This window comes from Anser anser (assembly GCF_964211835.1).
Source record: "Anser anser genome assembly, chromosome: 1".
Classification (NCBI taxonomy): Eukaryota; Metazoa; Chordata; class Aves; order Anseriformes; family Anatidae; genus Anser; species Anser anser.
Window position 1 is genome coordinate 37,031,881 of NC_139720.1, and position 20,133 is coordinate 37,052,013.

The following is a 20,133-nucleotide window of genomic DNA, read 5'->3' on the forward strand; positions in this document are numbered from 1 at the left end:
TATTTTTTAATTTACTGCTAAAGGGCTGAAACTTCACGTTTTTCTTGTGAGAGCTGGGATTCTCATGTAATTTTAGGAATCTGGACCGGGGTTTTCAGGAGAAACACTAAACTAAACTAAATGCAGAAAAACTTAAAACAATAGTGTTATCAGCTCCTGAGAACCCTTGATGTTTCTCTTACAGCTCTTAAAAGCAACATGTGATAATATCAGAATTTTATCTCTCAAGTTGTCCTTTCCCCAGAGAAATTTTTCTAGCTGCAGACAGAGGTTGAGAAAACACAACCTGAGTACGTACAAAATGCTTCATTTCCGAAGGACAAATTTGAAAGACCTCCCCCCTACGTTATTTTTTAACAAATCTTGTTTATTTTGGGGCCTAACTTGTGATTTCCCAACATTTGCGACTGACGATCTAGGTCTTGAAAGCGGGCAGTACCTCCCCATCTGTCAACAGTGGGATGTCAGCATCCTGCAAGGAAGGCTTTCCTGCAGTTATGATGTTTATAATTCTAGCAGAAGGCTCCCAAATCCCACCTCCTGATGTAGCGGGGACAGCAGTGGAAGAGCCAGTGGTGTCCTGGCTGCTGGGGGCTTGTGTTCAGGGCTGGGACAGACCTGGCAGGGATCAACACCCAGGCTTGTCAGTTTTGCACTGGGCTCTTCTTGGAGCATTTAGCCCACCGGGAAAGCCTCACGTTACAGCGCCATCATACAGGGCTGTGGCAAGCAACTTCAGCTGTGGTGTGGGGCCTTTGCTTGGCCCTGCCGAAGTCCAGGTGGATGCGGGACATAAGTTTAAGCCACCAACAAAGATACTTCCAGGATGGTGTTTCCTTCCCATGTTTGTCATGCTCTGGCTGTTCCTGTCAAAGAGATCCGTGGTGCAAACCCAGTTCCTAAAGCTCTTGAAGTATAGGGCCAAGCTTGCATTTACTGCAGGAACAGCGAAGCAAAGGTCTTACCTACAACAGCTACGTCACTGTTGTTCTCCATCAAAGCAATCTCTGTACCAAACCTTCAAACCAAATGCATCAGTCGTAATGATTTTGACTTTGTTCTTCTCTTTGCTGATTCTTTACAAGCAGTTTTTAATCTTGGCCTGTAAGCACCCTGCAGCAGGGATTTTGTTTGTGTATATGCAGTACCTAACGCCGGGAGGTCCCAGTCCTACTTGAAACTACTGGGCACTGCTGTAATGTACAGAGTAAATGAAAATAGCGATCAAAACGTCAGCAATAAAAGAATAAAATACGTTAACTGCAATAAAATACTTTCATGAATGCTTAGTTATATTTTATTGGGCTTTCAGGACTTATATATCCTCCAAGTCTTTACGAATACTTGAGACTAAATAACAACATTTTGGTGAACACTGAAATATTTGACATTTTCAAGAGGTCAAGATCTATTTTATAATCCTTGGCAAATTCAAATCATTTCCTTTAAACTGTTTACACTTGAGGGAGTTATGATCCTGTTTACTTCTCACGAATCGGGAGGGGTGGAGAGGTTTTGGTCTGGAGAGGTAGATCCAGCAGCACGAAGTAGCAGGTTTGGCAGGCCTGATGGAGCTCGCAGCGGGAGAGATGAAGCACAGAGCGGGGATGATGCCTTCGTGTCTGCCCCGGGCTTCACCAGACGCCCAGCTGCATGGTGGACGTTTCACAGACACGTGTAGGGCTTCCTATAGGCAGCTCTGTGAGAGCCCAGCCATCCGGGGGAAGGTCTGGCTGCCCTTTGGTATTCTGGCCTCCAAAATAGCAGAGAAGGCTCCTGACTGGAAACAACATCCACAAAAAGTTACTGCACTGCCAGCTGCGGCAAAGCCAAGCTGTCACAAAGCTGTCTGCAGGAAACAAAGCTCCCGTTGAAGTGGCTGGCAGCCCGCAAGCCGGGCATGAGCGTGGGGCTATGACACAACGCAAACGTCAGCATTGCAGACCAGACCAAGCTTCTGCTCTGCTCGTGTCCGTGGTGTGACGCCTTCAGTCCCCACACAGAGGCAGAGCAGGATTTGGAAAATCTTGGGGCTGTCCCCTGCTGCCCGTCTTGGCTTCCAGAGCGTGGGGGATTTCGCAATGAGGCCAAGTGGCCGAAGTGCCACCAAGTCCGCAGGCCGATGGCTTGGGTTTAGGTGTAGCCACATGGGGACAAGGAGCCCCGCGAGGCCCTGTTAGCGCCCAGTGCCTGGCTGAGGGACATGGATCGTGGCAGCCCTCTGGGACAGTGCGGCTGGCCTCACCGCCACCATGGCCGGCCTCATTGCTGCCATGCCGGCCCCGTCCTTCACGAGGCCTTCTCGTGGCGCCGACCGCTAGATGGGGCCGGCCTATCTCAGTAGGAGCGGGAACGGCACGAGCCATAAATCACCCCCGCCGGCGGGCCGGAGGCCCCCGCTGCTGGGGCACCCCAGCTTTTTAAGGGCAAAAATACGCCTTTGTTCCCCGGCTGACCCGCGCGGTGACATCAGCGCCGCGCTTCCCGCCGGCCTCGCCGGCGCTGACACAAGCCAGATGGCCGCGGCCGGCCGGCCCCGCGCTCGCCGGGGCAGGGTGGGAAGAAGGGGTTTTATGATCAGCTGCGGGAGCGCGGCGAGGCTGCAGCCTGGCCCGGTAATTACGCCTTCACTGCGCGCTTTATTCCTGGCGGTGAAGGTCGCTGGGAGGAAAAAAAAATAAATAAAAATAATAAAAAAAAAAAATCACGTTTTTATTTGTAGTGTTCGTTACGGACAGACCTTTGATCTTTTATTAGTCGGTAGTCTGCTCTGGAGGAATTTTCTCCCCCTCCTTTTTTTTTTTTTTTTTTTAAACCGGTCCTGCAGTCACTCGTGAAAATGACATGTTTATTTATGTTTAATGGCCCTCTCAGGCTGTTCATTGTGCAGTACTTACCTTCCCCCTCCTTTTTGTCTCCATTTAGTAACACAAAAATGTTTTGGTTTTGCAGCGAATTTAGTTTGGAGAAGTCAGAGTTCAGGCATGTTAATACAAGCAGTTTTCCATCAGATATACTCCAGAGTGATGTGGTAATATATAAGACCGTGTATTACGCGTTTGTTCGTTAGGGGGTCGGAAGAGGCCGCGATCAGCTTCTTAATCTTATCCAGGAAATGCCCAAGACAAAACCATTCCTCAGTTCATTTCTGGGCGCTTGCATCCCGCAGCTCCTTCACTATGATATTCAAAAACAGAGGGGAGGCAGCTCGGAGGAGGCCGGTGGCGGTGCCACAGTGCTCATTAGCCCCCCGGGGCCTAATCCTGCTTCCAGCAGTGTCACCGAGAGCCTCGGGATCGCCTTCGGTGGGGGCTGGCTCGCGTCCCCGATGTCCCGTAACCTTCTGAAGCGAGCGCTGTGAGGCAGCTGCGTTTCCTCTTTCCCATCGTGGGGTAAATGAAACAATTAGTGTTCGTGCATTAAGTCCTTCTCAAATAAAATCTTGCGACTGCCATCTCTCCGTTTTCTATATTTAAACTGGCCGGAAGATTGTTTAAATATATCTCATGGACAGTTTACAATGCGAATTATTTCCTGCCTTTAAAACAAGAAGTTGGGGGTTTAAGATATCTGGGAAGTTTATTACAGTGCGATGTCACGTTCCTCAGACAAGTCATCAAAAGAACAATTTTTAGCAAGGACTGGTTCCTAGCACTCACCATTCACAAATGTGGAGTTTGATTTTATTTTCAAAAATAAATAGAAAAGCCTGCCCCTTTGCTCTGTCCCGCATTACTGGGTGGTGAAAGCAGGACTCCTGCCACCTAGGTTGGGCCTTGAGCGGCATCCCTCAGTGCCTCCTCACTTCTGACCATATAGGTTGCTGCCCTGAGTTGCTCTGTGGTAGGTATCCTGAGCGTCTGTTGTGAATGCCCCCCACAAAAATGTCCCCTCCCTCACTGGGTGGCACAGAAATCTGCGCCACAGAACACCGTGTAATGCGTATCCAAACCTTAAAGGGGGGATCAGAAGAAACCCGCTAAGAAAGGTGCATTTAGAATGGTACTCCTATGTGATGCTCTCGGATCAAACTGTAAGCATTGTTTGTTTTATTTTTTTTTCTGTGGATGTATCTAAACATCTTTAATGTTTTAATTTGTTCTCATTTTTCTTTTTTTTTTCTTCTTTTTTTTTCTTCCCTACTCAGCTCTTGCCCCTGTTCTTTGCCTCTGGTTTTGTTGGTGAGGATATCACAGTGATGTCTGCATTCAACCTGCTGCATTTGGTGACAAAGAGCCAGCCAGTGGCCCTGCGAGCCTGTGGGCTTCCCTCAGGTTGAATGGGTGCTGCTTGTTGTGTCATGCGTAATGAAGGCCCTTTTAGGAACCGGTGTCTCTGCTGCAGGAAACAGTGTGCTATGGGTTGCTCTGCTGTGTTTAAATTTGCCTTGGAATCAGAAGTTTGTTTACCTTTTTGTTTGTTTGTTTGTTTTGTTTTGTTTTGGTAAAAGTCATTGGTTTGGATGAGGGTTTCCATATCCTAGATATTAGAACGCTTGGCAATGCTGTCCGTCTTCCTTGTCCAATGAATTCTCTCTCTTTTTTTTTTTTTTATTTGCCTCATTCTTGGCAAAAGCAGTGGAATTAACTGAAGATCAATTCTCTTTAATACCATTTATAAATTTTTAAAAAAGATACTTAACAGAATTTAGCATATGGATTGCTGTTAAATCTTAAGACTTAAGAATTTTTGCAAAATCTTTGTGCTATAGTTGCACTCAACATGTCCCTTTTTAAGTTATTAGTATGAATTAAATATGTATGCACTGAAAATTATGTACAAGTGCACAGAATTTAAAATGTAATTCTTTCTTTCCTCTGACAGCATATTCTTTAGTTACATGACACTTCTCCAAATAAGTAAATAACTAAATGGTAACACGCAACCTAATGCCCAGATGCAGCTGCACTTCTCGTGTAATGTCCAAAGTCTGCTGTTAGGTCTGTGAAGGCTGCCATAAGACCCCGTCTCTGTAAATTGGTTATACGATTAATACCTTAAACCTAAGTATTTTGTATTTCACTTAGACAAAAACAGTATCTGTAATATCTGCCTAGTAATGTCAGTGTACGTGGGTATGTGAGAGAAAATAAAAGCTACGGTGAGTGAATTTTGGATGTTACTAGGAATTTTCTTGACACCCGAATAAAAAAAGATACAATTCTGGCTGATCAGTATTTGAAACATCAAATAAGAACCAGCTTGGGTGTGTGTACTGCACTCACAACTGTTTCATAAGGGTGCAAAATGTTCTAAGCACTTTTTTCCAGAGCTGTACTTAACAAGCATATGGAGGTGATGTTCTAAAGATTTTTTCAGTGATAAGACATCAGTTTTCAAGCTGATGGATTTTCTAAAGCTGATTACACTTTATTTGAACTAAATCTGAGTCCAATTTTTGCAGCATTTGTGTTCTGTTTTCCCCCACATGTGCACAAAACTCCCATTAACCTAGATAGGAGCTGCAAACACATATTGAGGAAGAGAGAGAATAGCCCACATTGTGTCAGCCTGACCTTTGTTTCCTGTTCTATTTGCTGCTGAGCCAGATTTAAAATCCTAAAAATATAGGATAAGCAAATTTCCTTAGCCCTTGTTATGCACCTTTTGATGTGCACTCACATCGCCGGTGTCTACCCTAAAAAGGAGGCAGCCGGTCTGCTGGCCATTTTGTCCCTGCTCTGAAAAGGGGATCTCAAAGCTGGTCAGCTAGGAACGGAGCCTGTAGGAGGTTTTTCTATTGTGTACCTGTTTTACTTTGTCAAATAATTTTTCTGGCATAATCCAGGGGTCACATTTTGGAATAAAAAGCTAGTAGCGCTGCTGCTTATTCCTGTCCATTAGATCCATAACTGTGCAAACATTAATAGATAGAGTTCCACTGGCTAACTACTTTTATATATATATGTATATATGTATATATGTATTTTCTAAACCAAAATTCATCTGCTAACAGTGGAATAATATACAATCACATATCTCACATATTTTAAGAGTAATCTAAATTCCCCAGCTGCTTATAAATTAATGTAGGCTTGCTTTGCCTTTGGTTTGTTTTTTGTGTGTGGTGTACTGAGGGCGTTACAAGTAAATGGTATAGCATGTATCAGATTAAACATGGGAATGAGATCGAGAGACAACATCTGTTTAAATGCCACAATCCACTGTGACTTCAACTTTTGAGTATACAGAAAACGCCCCAAGTTCTCATGACTTTTTTTCTACCATTACACTGGATTAATGCTTTTCCCACCATCCATTTCTGTGTGAACTGCAGCTCTGCAACCGTATCATTTCAGGCCACGTATCCTCCGAGTCTGAAATGGTGCAGTTTTGTCTGCTTCTGCCTCTGTGGAAAATTTGATATGAAAGGAGACTTGCTCATCCTCTGGAACCCCTGTCCCTTTAGTGTAAGGGAGCAAGGTGCTGGCAGGGGTTTCATCCTTGAGCTTAGATATCGAGGCGAAGGCTCTGGCTGAGACAAACACTGCCTAGCTGTGCACTGGGCATCCTAGCACACTTTCACATTCCATGCAGTTAAATATTTACAGGACAAGGACTCCGATGAGAAAGTGTCCTTTCAGTTTCTGTGCTTGTAATGGTACCTCTGACCATCCTGCAGGGAGCAAAATGGTGCCATGTGATGTTTACTTTATATTTAACAAACAGTCATATTGGTAGATCAGAAGCAAGTTAAATGAATGACATGATGTTAAGATGTATCTTAGAATAGGGGTGACCTTTCTCTTCCTTGAGACACTTTTGCCAGCACGTGTGACTTATGCTGGACTACTCGTAAACCGAATTAACAGTTGGGACAGAGAAGTGTTCATACTTGCTCTTTCTCCATTTGTATATTAGCACCTGCGGTGTGGACGCATTCTGCCAAATTGTATTTTAAAAATATTTCTTTTCTGAAGTTAGGACTAAACGTTTCAATATGTGCGCAGCCAGCGCATGCTTTGCCCTAAGCGCAGCGCTTTTTTCATCGCAGGCATTGCAAAGGCTGGCCATAGCCCTGCAGGCCCAGCAGATGGCACCAAGCATATGTGGTTTTGCACACCCTGAACTATATGAAAAGCTTCCCATTCAGGAGTCATTCATACCTAAAGTACGCCCTGAGACCTCATGAACATTTAGGAGTATTTTAGGAAAAGAATGAGCATTGGGGAAAATCATGTAAAGCTGTGCTCGTACACAAACTCTGTTCACCTTGCTTTGCGATCTCATTTCCAGCAATGATTGCAGCTCTGTTATTCTTTGTGTGATTTAGAAGTGTCACTTCTTGAGCGATCTGTATTAGAGCTGAATGCTTTAAATTTCTTTGGAAATATAGGATGCATTCAGCACCTGCCAGGATTTAGTTCACAGAAATTAAATCCCCCCCTTTTTTTTTTTTTTAAACACAACAACAAATACAAAATTTTTATTGTAAAAGCTACTTCAGCTGCTTCAGCGCATACCAGCAAGTAACTGATAAAATAATGATTATGCAGATTCCATGTACATATGTTTTCTGTAGCAGACCACCAAGATATAAAGTAAAGAGATACCTTATTTTGCTTTGCTGTGTCTTTTAATTATTATGGATTCTCATTTCTTAAAAAATCTCCTTTATTTCTTTAACACTTTGAATGTTGTGCTGCTTACATCACATTTTTGCATGAGATAATTTGGCTTTGCTTCTCCCGTAGATCGAAGAAAATTATGGTATTTGTAAAATTAAGCAAAAGTAATAATGAAAACATTACATGAGTAGACTTGGTATTTTTTTCCAGGACCTGTATGAAATAATAAAGTCCTAGATAATATTAAATTGTTGTGAAGTGTTTAATTGCTAGTAGGAAACCATGCTTTTCTAGGATTAGATTAAGATACAACACATCTGTATGAAGATGGTGCTGGGCATATGGTGTAAGTCTTTATTAAATAAATATCTATGGTATAGTTTCTCATAATTTGTTTTATTAAACAGTTGTTAATTCCAAGTTTCAGTATAATGTCTTTCCATAAAATTGAAATGAATAGCTTGTGAACAGAAAATTACTGACTCTCAGAACTGGACTTTTAGTAGTAATCTTGTTAACATAAAGGATTACTTTTAGGAGCAGATCTTGCAAACAGCTACATACATGACTTATTCCTATGCGTTTGTCCCTCTGAACTCTCAAACTGCTCATGTCAGTGAAATTATCTGTGCGTGTAGTGTTTGCCAGATCTGGCCTCAACGATGAAAAGTCAAGAAAAGACCTTAGTCTAGTGTGTTCAAAGAGCGTTAGTTGCTTTTAAACTTTGTGTGTTTTAAGCTATATCTGAAAACGTTTCATATTGTATGTTTGTGTGTTCAGAGATGTAATTTCCATAATGAATGTTTTAACTTTCCCATAGCTTTCCGTAATTTGTATCACCAGAGACGTACTATTACAGATGGCTCTTCACATGATCTGAAAGAAAATAAAAGTGAGACTGATATGTTGTATAACAATACCCTCTAGTATGGCTATGGTTAAATGCCTGTCAATGTTTTTGTTATAAATCCCTATTTTCTGGGGTTTATAACTTGAATGTAAAAATTTGCTCTGGGCTTACATGTGTCATACAAGGTCTCAGATGGATGTTCTTGATTCTCAGAACTGGTTGGGGGGCAAAAATCAAAACTCATTTCAATGAAGCTAATTAAATAATAATAATAATTTTAAGAATAGCAAATATCAATTTGGAATTTCTTTTAAACTTAAAATACAGTCTTACAAATTACCTGGTTTACTCCCTCCCGGGGATTATGAGAATTACCAGTTCGATAAATGCTTGAACGTGCACTATGTGAGCACAATAGCAAATAGCATGTAAAGCTGTTCATGTGCCATTAATACATAAATGTGTTTGTATGCCTCTTTTGCTTCTTAGTGGTAATGACCATAGAATGCTGCTTTATCATAATAGAGCATAAAGTTATAGTTTTTGAATGGCTTGAGAATGGTTTAAAAAATTACCTTTGTGTAGCTGTTTGAATGGAACTATATTCAATGTTGGTGTTGCTTAAAAAAAATCTTGTACTTACAAATGTTTATTTTGTACAATAGTATTCAGTCTACAAAATTTTATTTAATATAGTTTAAAACAAAATTTATTTGTAGATATTTCAATGGGAGTGATACTCTTATGATGCCTGATGCTTGCAAAGATTAGAATGATACAGACCAGAAATCTGTTGTTAATGTACCTTTTTTTTTTTTTTTACTCCAGGGTGTGTACCCTTTTTTGCCCCCTTTTTAACTCCTCATTCATGCTGGGTTTTGCTCTCCTCCTCATTCTCTCCCTTACCCGGAGGCTCTGCCTGTGCCTCGTCTGGGCAGGGGCTTCTCAGGGGTTCTGTGGTGCTGAGTACCATGGGATGAGAAGTTTCGTGTGCTCCCAGCCCTGTGCACAGAGCCAGTTCCTTGACGTATTCCCTGAAGGATCTCTTAAGGTCATTTGCTTTCCCTCCCCGCTCCCGTAAAGGACCCACCACAAGCCATTTTTGCCTTTCTTGCAAGAATGTTTTAATTCTGGGAGCTCATAAATTTCCTCTGTTCCACTGCTGTGCCCTGTGCAGCTCGGGCTCTCTGCTTTTTCTGCTGAAATGTAATGTAAAAGATGGATGTGAAAGGTGACGTTCCAGCACTAACTGGGTTTCTGTGTTTTAAAGGCTCCAGTGAAAAGCTGCTCTTTTAGTCATGAGTGTCTAACAGGAGGTCTGAGAAGCCCTTTCAGGGCTGCCTTTACCCTTTTTCCTTGGATTAAAAGCAACTCCCAGCTTTGTCCTTCCTCCGAGGAGTGCATAACGAACAGAAGAATGTGATGTAAAGGAGAGATGACAGCACACAAAGAGGAAGGAGATCTTATCTGGTGAAAAGCTGGAGGAGGGCAAGCAAGAAAAGGTGCAATTTCGGGGGATGGTTGTGATGTTAACCCTCAAGTTAGCCAGAGCGTGCTCGGAAGCGATGGAGGAGGTGATCCAGTGGGTCAGCCAGGGGATGTGCCTGCGGGGAACTGGATGGCACATGGAGAGGGCCTCGAGGGCACGGAGCAGGAGTCAGGCGTGGGAGGCACCGAGGCTGCCAGAAGTCAGCTGTTGGGTGCACCATGGGTTGCTGCAGCACAGGGGGTGAACGGGGGGGGGGGAACGAGGAGTAGGGAGAAATTGCATCCCAGCGGTGGGTGAGAAGCAGAAGATGCTTGGTCTTAGTTCCAAGCAAAACCTGTGCCTCATCTGGCCATTTCTTGCAAAAGAAACCCTGCTGGGTAGGGGCTGGGGAACGGAAGTGCCCTGCTCCAGCCTACATCGTACTGAACCATAGGGAGGCCCAGGAGGCCCACTAGGGAGAGAAGCTGGCAACTGCCAACCCTTTTGGCTGCTCCTCCACCCTTGGTCCGTTGAGAGGGAAGGGGGCTACAATATTTTTGCTGTGGTGGCCACAGCAGAGCAAGAGCCAGAGCACGTTGCAGCCCGTCCTGCCCGCGGTGCTCGGCGCTGCGGGGCCAGAGGCCAGGACATGGCGGTGCCCGCTGCTCTCTGTGCCCTTTGCTGCCTCTTGGCTGTCTCTCTGCCAACAGGGCCCTTCTAGAAGCACGGCCGGAGGCAGCCGACTTCTTCACGGGGTGAGGTCGGGGCTGCTGTTTGGAATTGGAGGAGAGCAGGGACCTCCCCCACCCCGCTCCTTTCCTCCACCCCCAGCCCAAGCATAGGCGGCGGCACCTTGGGTCTTGAAACGCAGTGCTCATTTCACAGGCCACACATCACTATTGTGGAGGAAGCAGCAGGAGGATTTAGCAACAGCCTGAATGCTACAATAAGCTACACACCACCGCGGTAACCGCTGGCAAATGCTGACTTTTTAATTGTTTCCGCTGCAGGGTTAAACCTTTATTAAAGCCGTGTGAATAAACTTATTTTGATGGCTCACTGAAATATTTTAAATGCAAAAGGTAGCATAAAGCACTCTTATTAAATTCAGCTTAATTCTGCCGTTAATAAAATGCCTTTCCATATGTTGTGCCCCCTTTTATTGATTCTGACAGAAATCTACTGACCAGATACAGACTGCTCAGTGTCTCTGCCTTTCTTGTTTTTAATTTAAACAAATGTAGTGCCTGTGAAAGGTGCTAGGCTCATATCAGCAAAACAAAAGTCTCTTTATCTATAGGGGAGAGAGGAAGAGAAATCCATCATTATAAACGCTTCCGCCCCCACTGCTGTACCCGTAGATCTTGATCTTGTCTCGCCTGGTTTGCATCCGAGAGCAAGGCAAAGAGCTCGGCTGCCCTGTGCCCCGTCTTCGGCCATCACAGCAGACAGGCAGCTTCTAATGCCACAAGGATTTTCTCCACGATATTGAAGGTGCTTCTGTCCTCCAGCCACTGCTGAGCAGCTGCTGCATGCTGCAATCGCTGCATGCTGCCATCACTGCCATTGCTGCCGTCCTGGGCGAGCTGGAAGCTCGGAAAGCCCCAGGGCAGCTCTGCCCCCCTGCACCAGCACGAGCTGACGCTGGAGTGCTCGGTGCCTGCAGCTGGAGAGGTTGTGGGGCCGGGGCTGGCAATGCCGTGGATTGTATTCATGCAAGATAAGGAGGTAGAGTCGAGGTTGTCCCTGGAGAGGACAAATGGAGCTGCTTTTCTTTCCCCCGTTCCCACTGTGCAAAACACTTCCATCCTCTGTTGAATGTTTTTCACATTCGCAGGGAGGGCAGGCAGCTTTGGATTCCTTTTCCAGGGAATGTCTCCTTGGCTGGCGGACCACCGGCTGCCGTGGCCACGTAGCCTGGGGCACAGGCCCTCACGGCTCTGGGGGAGCAGCAAGGCAACCGCTGTGCCCGCAGGAAAATGAGCGTACGGTGGTGGAGCCACCTTAGTTGGCACTTTGGGGCTTGTTCCTTAAGTGCTCAGGAAAGTTGTTGTCTTACATGGTAGATCTCTGATGGTGACTTGGAATACTTACATCTGTACAAGCCAGCAGCCATGCTGATGACCAGGTGAAAAAAAAACACTTGTTGGCTCTGCTGCTCGATTGCATGGGAAGGTTGTGAATTTGCACAGCGCTGGCTTGCCCTTCCCTTGTGGCCCTGTGACCCTCCTGGGTATTAAGCAAACCTTTTTTTTTTTTTAAAGATGGATAATTTTTTGGTGTTGTTCTTGTAAGACAAGAACCTGGCATTTGACCCAAAATTTTAGCTGTTGTCCTGGTACCCAGCTTTTGGATTTTCAACGCACAATGTAGTGGAAATGGTCTTCGCCCCATTACTCCTAATGCTTGCATGAAACTGCAAATGGTATTTCAGCAGCGGGTGGGAGTTAGCTACCTACAGCAAGAAAGCAAAGGAGCCATCTTCAGAGAAGAACCACAGATCTGTCTTTCAATGTGTAAAATGTTTACAGGGTTTCTTTAATTACCAAGTCTGGATTTTACTTAAACTTGACCTCCTATTTTTTTTGAGTTCTTTCGTAGGATTTCTCCTAGGCAGCAGCATGCTTAGATGATTTAAAATGGCTTGTGATGGGAGTACATAAAGATCTATGACATCAAATACGGGGTTTTGTAAAACATAGCATTCAAATTTACAGGCTAACCCAACTGTTTGCACCGATTTGCATTTCCAAGAGTTGTTTTCCTTTTTAATTTTTGTTAACCAGACCAGCAGTTCCCGGTTTGTTTGCAGTAGGCTACAGACTAAAGGCTGCAGAGGGCAGACTAAACAGAAGTGAAACAGAGCCGTCCATCCTCCTTTTGCTAAGCGGGGAGAGAGAGGCAAAACTCTAAACAAGCAGCATAAACTGTGTAAACAAAATTTAAAAGAATAAAAATGAGAGATTCCAATTTTAATAAACCTGAGTGTTAGTGATATCATCTGTAAGGGTATTTGTGTAAAGTAACGTACATGAATATTTTTTTAACCTTGCAGGAATCCTCTTAGCATCAGTGTGAGATAATTTACTGTGGATGAGTAAGGTCCAACCCACTTGTGGAGGGATGGGCTGTGGGAAGCAGGGAGATGTATGCTTGGAGCCGGGTTTACTTGCATTCACAGACCCTTCTGTAGTTGCCGGAGCTATGCATATTCTCAGGGGTCTGCCCACACAGGTCACATTGCAGGACTGGGGCTGTGGTAGTGTATGAATAATAAAACGTGCTGCAAGGCCCCTAAAAAAATGCTCAGTTATATTAAAAGGAGTAGTACTGAAAACTGGGAGCCCAATTTATTATATGGCTGTGCTCTGCTGGAACATTTGATCTTGCTGTATTTAATTCAGGAAGTCTTAATGGCATGTGCTCGGTGCATGACTGTAATGTCCATTAGTGCTGGTGGAACATAAGCATACGTAGGAAGAGGAAAACGTATGCCGTGTCCTCCATGAAGCTGAAAAGCTGAGTTCATTTTGTGGTGATGGGAAGCAACAAGACAGAAGAGAAAATCATTAGGACGGTTCAAAAGACGATGTAAGGAAGGAAAGCCGTCAGGCAAAGCGCCAAGGTATTTCAGGGCACGTCAGACACTGCTCGACACCCTGCGGCACACCGGAGCAGGTGAAGGGCTGAGTGGTGAGGAGTAATGGTCTGCTAACTCGTGTCAGTCTGCCTGGACGTATCTTGTTGCTCGTTTCCTTGCGATCGGTGGTATTGAAGGAAATGGCACTTGTTCGCCGGCGCAACGAACCACAGGTCTGAAAAGGTCGATGGAAATTGGAATTTATATGTGAGGTGAGATGCTTAATGTCTTCATTATCAGGTCAACACCCAGCAAATACTTTCTGTTCACTTCATTTTTATAGGGAAGGCCTCCAGACTCCAGAGCTGAACTCTAAAATGCCCGTGGTCTGTGGGTGAATAGTAAATTGCAGCACACATCGCATTTCTTTTCAGAAAAGCCATTCCTAAGTACAGGAACGCCACAAAGGCTCCAGAAGTGTTTCTGGTTTTGTTTTCCTCACCCTCCTGTACTCTTTTTTTATGTTTATGCATTAAGATCTGTGAGCCTGGCCTTGTCTTTGAGAGGCTTTCCATCCTGCTCCAAGATCCCAGAAGCTTTTAGCACTGCTGGAACTGCTGGAAAAAGGCTGAAGGCAGGTGGCCTGAAGTGGAAATGTTGGTGCCTGCTTTGGAAGGGTTGTGTGTTGCTGCTTTCCCAAGGAACACCAAGGAGAACAGGCACACCATGGTGCGCTGATGCGAAAGATTTCATCTGGACTCGGATCTTGCAGCAGAATCTGTGCGTGCATTGTAGGAAAAGATGTCTCTCAGAGGAGAGGGTGAATTGTGCAGCAGAAGAAAATGATAATAAATGGCATTTGGTCTGCGCTTGGAAGTCTGCCTTCCCCGCTCCTAACAGCAGGATCTGGCTGGAGCCTCTGGGTCAGAGGCAGAGCTGTCCCCAGCTCCTCGAAAGGCACTGCTGGGAGCGCATCGCCGCTGGAGAACGGGTTAGGTCCCAGTCAGAGTCCAGAGATAGACCAAATGAATCCAAACTCGCTTATCTTCACTTAATTAATTAGGCTTATTTAATTTAGCCTTACCTTAGTAATGTAATCACACTGATGCAAAACTGACGGCTCCTGCCTCGAGCAGTACCATTTACAAGTGAGTGGAGAGCCTTGCTTCAGGCCAGAGTCACCCTGGAGGGTTTTGTTGCCCATGGGACCCCTTCCCACAGAGCCACATTGGGTCCCTCCTCTGGGGAACCAGAGCGAGGAAGGCACTCAGGGCCACCTTTATTCCCTTCTTTAACAACCCAGTGGGTTTGCTAGCAGCTTTACCTGTCTCAGCTTCCCTCGTAGCTGCACACAGATGTGGGTAGCTTTACGTTGTCCCCACACCAGGTAGAGGCAGACCTGACTGGAGCAGACCTCACGTACACCCCGTAAAGGAGGTTCCCAGACAGAGGTGGCCGATCTCGTACCGCAGGTTGAGCGTTTTTGTCCCCCTTGCATGGTAGTTCCTTCCCAACCGAAGGACTCCATTACCAGAATCCCGTCCTGCCATTTTTAAGATTTATTGCATTTTCTCGAGGCTTGTAGGCTGGCCACGATTCAGATAATGGATCCTTCCACCCTCCAGTCGTGGCTCAGTCTTGCATTACCTCCCCGTCTCTTTGGCAGTATGGAAACAGCGTGCTCAGTTTACTGAGCCTTTCTTTTTTGTTGCTAGCAGTTAAGGAGTAAGTTCAACTGACTGAAGAGGGCTGTTCCTTAATGCCGAGGGCTGGACCAAGAGATTTCCTTTCTGATTTGTAGTGCAACCATAGCTTTTTGCTGCTGTATACTCCATTAAATCGGAAACCCGCAGAGACCTTTGCTGGGGCAGGTTGCAGTTTACCCCCGTGCAGATTAGCAAGATTCCCCTGCAGACATAAATACACGTCTGTATCGTAAAACGTGCAGTTAATTATTAAAAGCGATGGAGAAAAATCTTTTATAACATGCTCCCTACTTCTGATCTATGTCACGGATCAAGTGGCATGTAGAAATTTCCTTGTGCATAGTAGCGAGCCTGCTGGTTGAAGAACATTTCTGAAAGAGATGAGAAATTATTCAAGAAGAGCAAAGAGGGAATGCTGGCTCTTCTGTAAAACATTTAATGTTTTGCATAACTTTTTTTTGTGGGGTTATGCTTAGTTTGCTTTTTTGGAATAGCTAAAGAGCAAATGAACTTCTGGAAAAGAAAAAAAAACAGTTGGAAGATATTTTTGAAAGTGAAGAGGTGTTGGTTTGTAGGATTCCTTGCTGCTCTCTAGACTAATTCTTTGATACTGAAATATTAGATGGAAGACCAGCTCTCAAACGGTTTCCTTCTGAACTGCATAATGCAACGTAACAATAGTTATTTATATAATGCATATGCTTCCTTTCCCTGCTAGCTATCCTTTGAAAGACTTATTAGTCCTAGAGCCCAGCACGTTGTGAGAATAAAAACCTCCAAAGTTTGACATCTTTAAATAAGCAACCAAATGTTATAAAGAACAAACCTCACTTACAGTTAGGAAACAATATTTACATTTAAGGTTGAAAAGCCAGGATGTAGGAAAATTTTGCTAATTTGGAAGGTGACCTTTAAGTGCACCAAAACCAAATAATTTGTAAGCTATGGCACAGGGCACATTCCTGCAAAATTTGTGTGAATACTGCCTTAGTGGTTCTTGAAAGACAAACAAAGAGAACTGGAATGAAATCTTTATCCCTCTCCCAAATAAGATTGAAGCTAACAAAGGCATACAGCAGCGCTCTTTCAAAGCTTGCCATTAAAACGCAGGCTCTGCAGCTCAGCTAATGAGATGGCTCGGAGTGGAAAACAATCTGTTTTTAAGAATGTTTAGATCAAAAGTAATTTCTAATCTATGAAATAAAGTCGCTTTTCAATACCTTTCTTTCACTAGTAAAGCTTTTTATGTTTGCACTATTTACTTCAATCAGATGTTTTCAATTTTACTTTTTTTTTCTTCCTGAAAATACTTCCTAGGGTTAGCCAGTAGTGACCAACAGCATTATTCTTTTTCTCTCTCCCCTATTCACCCACCCCCACACATTAAAAAAAATGAGGAAAAGAAGAGGGGGAGGAAGAAAGAAACATCTTTTCTTAAATGATTTGCAAGCATCTGTGCTTTAAGCTACTTTTTATGAACACTCCTTAGTAATGACTCAAGGTAAAAAAGCAGAAAAGCATCCAATGTTAGGAAATTGCAATCCAATACCATGTAATTTAAACCTGCCATTGCCTCTCCTGTACTAAATGACATACAGATGGGTAGCTCTGTTCCCTCTACTTTGGGAACACAATTGGTCTTTTTATGAGTGTATATACATTACTAGCAAAAAATATTTTTGTCGGGACTGTTTATTTCTAATTGTAACGTATTTTAATTACTGTCATAATTAGAGCGCTTTTTACCTGCCGTACTGTGTCAGCTCGTTTTTTGCAAGAGAATATCAAAGTTATTTTAATATTTGGTAATTTCTGTTATTACTTCAGGAGTTTTCATTCTCAAAAGCAGCCTTATTATTATTTTTTCTTTCATAATGTGATTTTTTGCACTATACAATTTTTTTTTCACAGTAATCCCTATGTGCTCCTTGGATTTTTTTTTGCGTGTGTGAATTAAGCAAAATATAAGATGGGATTTTCAAAGACGGGTAATTTCAATAGCAACTCTAAATGTTAGGGCAACTTTACTGTTGAACCTGGTGCCTCTTGTTGCAAAGAAATGACCTGCTCCTCAGGGCTCCTATTCCAGTGCTTCAACAGGGAAAAGATCCAACTGTTACTGTGATAAAGTAAAAGGACTAGGATGCTACTAAAAGTTAAATCAACTGTGTTTGAATTCTAAAGATTTATTTTGAGCTACTTTTAAGGGTAACAAAATCGTTGGATGTTGTGGCTGAACATCATATGCCCATTACCATAAGTCTCCAATATAGATGTCTTGTAAAGAACATTTCGGTTGTAGTTATTTTTTGCAGCTTTTTAATTTTTTTTTTTTAATGGTTGGGAAATGTAACTTTCTTGTGAATGATTGTGTGCGCAACACACGGAAGGGCTTTGGCTGTAGCACATTGTCACTGCTCCAGTGGAATCACCTGGCTCTCAAGCAAAATTCTTTTTAAACTTGGATTTGAAGAAATAATCAGCTGCAGTTCAGCTGAGCCATTCTTCGTGCATTAGGGACTGGTCTGGTCATTGACAAGTGAATGCAGAAGCTATGCTGTGGCCGTCTGCCAAAGCAATTATTCAGGATTTAAGCTAAAAAGGCTCCTTCTCCCCATATCCTCTCCCTTTGCAGGGTCATGTAGGGATAAAAAAGACTGTAAGGTGGTCTTTTCCCAGGAGGAGCTGAGGAAGCGGCTGACACCCTTGCAGTACCATGTCACTCAGGAGAAGGGGACCGAAAGGTAAGGCAGGGCGAAGGGAGCGAGGTCCTCGAAACACAGGCATCCTTCTTCTCTCCCTTTCCTCTCGCTGGTGCTTCCTCATCCTCCCCAGCAATTTTTTTTTTCCCCAGGAATTCTGCACTTGTTTACTAACCCCTACAAATTAACACCACCGAAAAGACAAGCATCTGCAGCTTGGAGGCCACGGCCAGGGGTCTTGTGTGACTTTTAATGAACACTGTATGTCTTATAAAGTCCCGGGGCTTATGTTTAGAGTCTGTTTTTAGTTTACTACAAAATGTGTGGAAGTAATAGCGGTTTAGGTACACTTTTTGGAAGACATCACAGTAAGCAGAACCACGAGGGAAATGGCCCCGTGCCAGGACGCTGAAGTTTTGAAGGTGGTCATTGTAAGTATAGACATTTTGGCTGCAGAAAGAAGGTAGCATAATTTAGTTCTTTTCCACCCCACTCCAATTTCTTTTTGAAGCACATGTGGAGAAGGTATTTATTGGCTCATTTGTGGTTGGAATGTCAAAAATTTTCAATAACTGCCCTCACATGGCTTTAGTCGTTGGAAGCCAGCCCTGAATCCTGGAGGAAAAAAAGGACTTGCTTCCAGGACTGTTTTTAGTGAATAAAGTCTCTCTCAGCTGATTCCAGCACGAAGGTAACTTGCCAAGGCCTAACCATTTTTGTTGTCTAATTTATACCACTGAACTTGGCATAAGGCCCCGGCTTTACCTCTGATCCAAACGCCCTAATGATGTAACTGCTTGTTTTCATTCATGACCTGAAAGGGCTCCTTACCACACATGGGGTCCCGCTTAACAGGCAGCGCTCCTCCTGACGGAGCATGTTTATGGGATGTGCCGGACGGGAAGGAGCGGGATAATCCCCTCTCCTCCCCATCCCTCCGTCCCCCCACCACCGTGGCCGGGCACGGGGACGGACGGCAGCCCGCGCCGCGAGGCTTTCCTGCCCCGCATCCCTCCTGCTTGTGTACGGGACCAGCGACGTGATTTAATGCGCACAAACAATCGGAGATTAGGTCATTCTTAAAAATCCTGTTTATAAAAAAAAATTGGACCTCATAAAAAGGGTGAAAGGATAATAAAAACAAGCTGCCGAGCACATAGGCTTTTTGTTGGACTAGCACAGCTGATTCGTATTAGATGAATGACCTCCTAGCCTCTTAGATTGTTAACTTAGAAAAATATTCCCTTAAAGCTGTAATATTGCTTTTCAACTAAAAATATAAGGCGCACACAGCTTGAAATCATGGACCAATTATTTCATTTTCAGCTACAATACTTCTGTCACCCTGCCAGCCCATCCTGGACTCACCAAACACCGAGTCTTCATTATCTGCTCAATGGCAGACACCCAAGAGCTTTACACCTCCAGCTCAGCATCTGAATGCATTACTAAAACATTTTCTAAAGGCAAACCCAGAGAAGTGCATAGGAGGAAGCTAAATTTCAAACAATCCATGTTTATGAAAACTTATGTTTCATTTACCAAATAGAGGAAGATTCCAGTTTTTCTCTTTTTTTTTTTGTTTGTTTGTTGCTGGTTTTGTTGTTGTTGTTCTGTCCTTTAAACAGTGTGACAATTTGCTTCCTCTTGCATGATGCGTAACACCTGAGGCAAACTAATGAGGACATTCCCCTTTTCCCGTGCCTGCTTCCTTTGCTTCATTTAATAAAAAACAACTGCAAACTATTAATTGTTTTTTTTTTCTTAAATATTTTTCTAAAGTCCTAGCTAATTTAATAATTAAAAAAAATAAATCCTTTATTTATTTTTAAAATGTAGTGTTATTGTTTTCCCAGTGCCTTTGAGGGGGAGTACACACATCACAAAGCTCAAGGAATATACAAATGTGTTGTTTGTGGAACTCCTTTATTCAAGTGAGTATACTAATTGTAGTTTTGAGATTACTGTCTCTTAGTTTATATGCTGTATAATCTTGCAGTATAATCTTGCATATATTCCAGTATTTATGTAGTTGTATAACATAATTTAAGTAATTCAAACTGATAAGGAATGCAAGAGAAGCAATATAATCAATAATGCTATAGTAAAATTATTCTTATAGTTAAATAAATAAAAAATAGTAAATAAATAAGCAAATTTCATAGTGAAATAACACTATTAGAATGAGTTTGACTGAGAAAAAAAATATATATATATTTTGTATGGAGCCATGCCAAGTATCATAGATATGGAGTTCTG

General features: G+C 43.4%; 1 protein-coding gene and 1 long non-coding RNA gene across 5 annotated transcripts in view; both read left to right on the forward strand.

The window, feature by feature from the left end:
* Positions 1-20,133, forward strand: part of MSRB3 (methionine sulfoxide reductase B3) — an 85,503-nt gene that overhangs the window by 14,854 nt on the left and 50,516 nt on the right. Inside the window, exons 2-5 of one of the 4 annotated variants that reach the window (XM_083844454.1) lie at positions 4,148-4,274; positions 8,389-8,460; positions 17,808-17,916; positions 19,731-19,808. In XM_083844454.1, coding sequence (XP_083700580.1) covers positions 4,199-4,274; positions 8,389-8,460; positions 17,808-17,916; positions 19,731-19,808 — 335 coding nt within the window. In that variant the 5' untranslated portion in view covers positions 4,148-4,198. The remainder of the gene's footprint in view (positions 1-4,147; positions 4,275-8,388; positions 8,461-17,807; positions 17,917-19,730; positions 19,809-20,133) is intronic. The other 3 variants (XM_083844455.1, XM_083844452.1, XM_083844453.1) reach the window with 3 other exon arrangements.
* Positions 8,467-16,472, forward strand: LOC310902633. The gene is made up of 2 exons (XR_014586857.1): positions 8,467-9,920; positions 10,772-16,472. It is a non-coding gene; the product is annotated as an uncharacterized lncRNA (long non-coding RNA).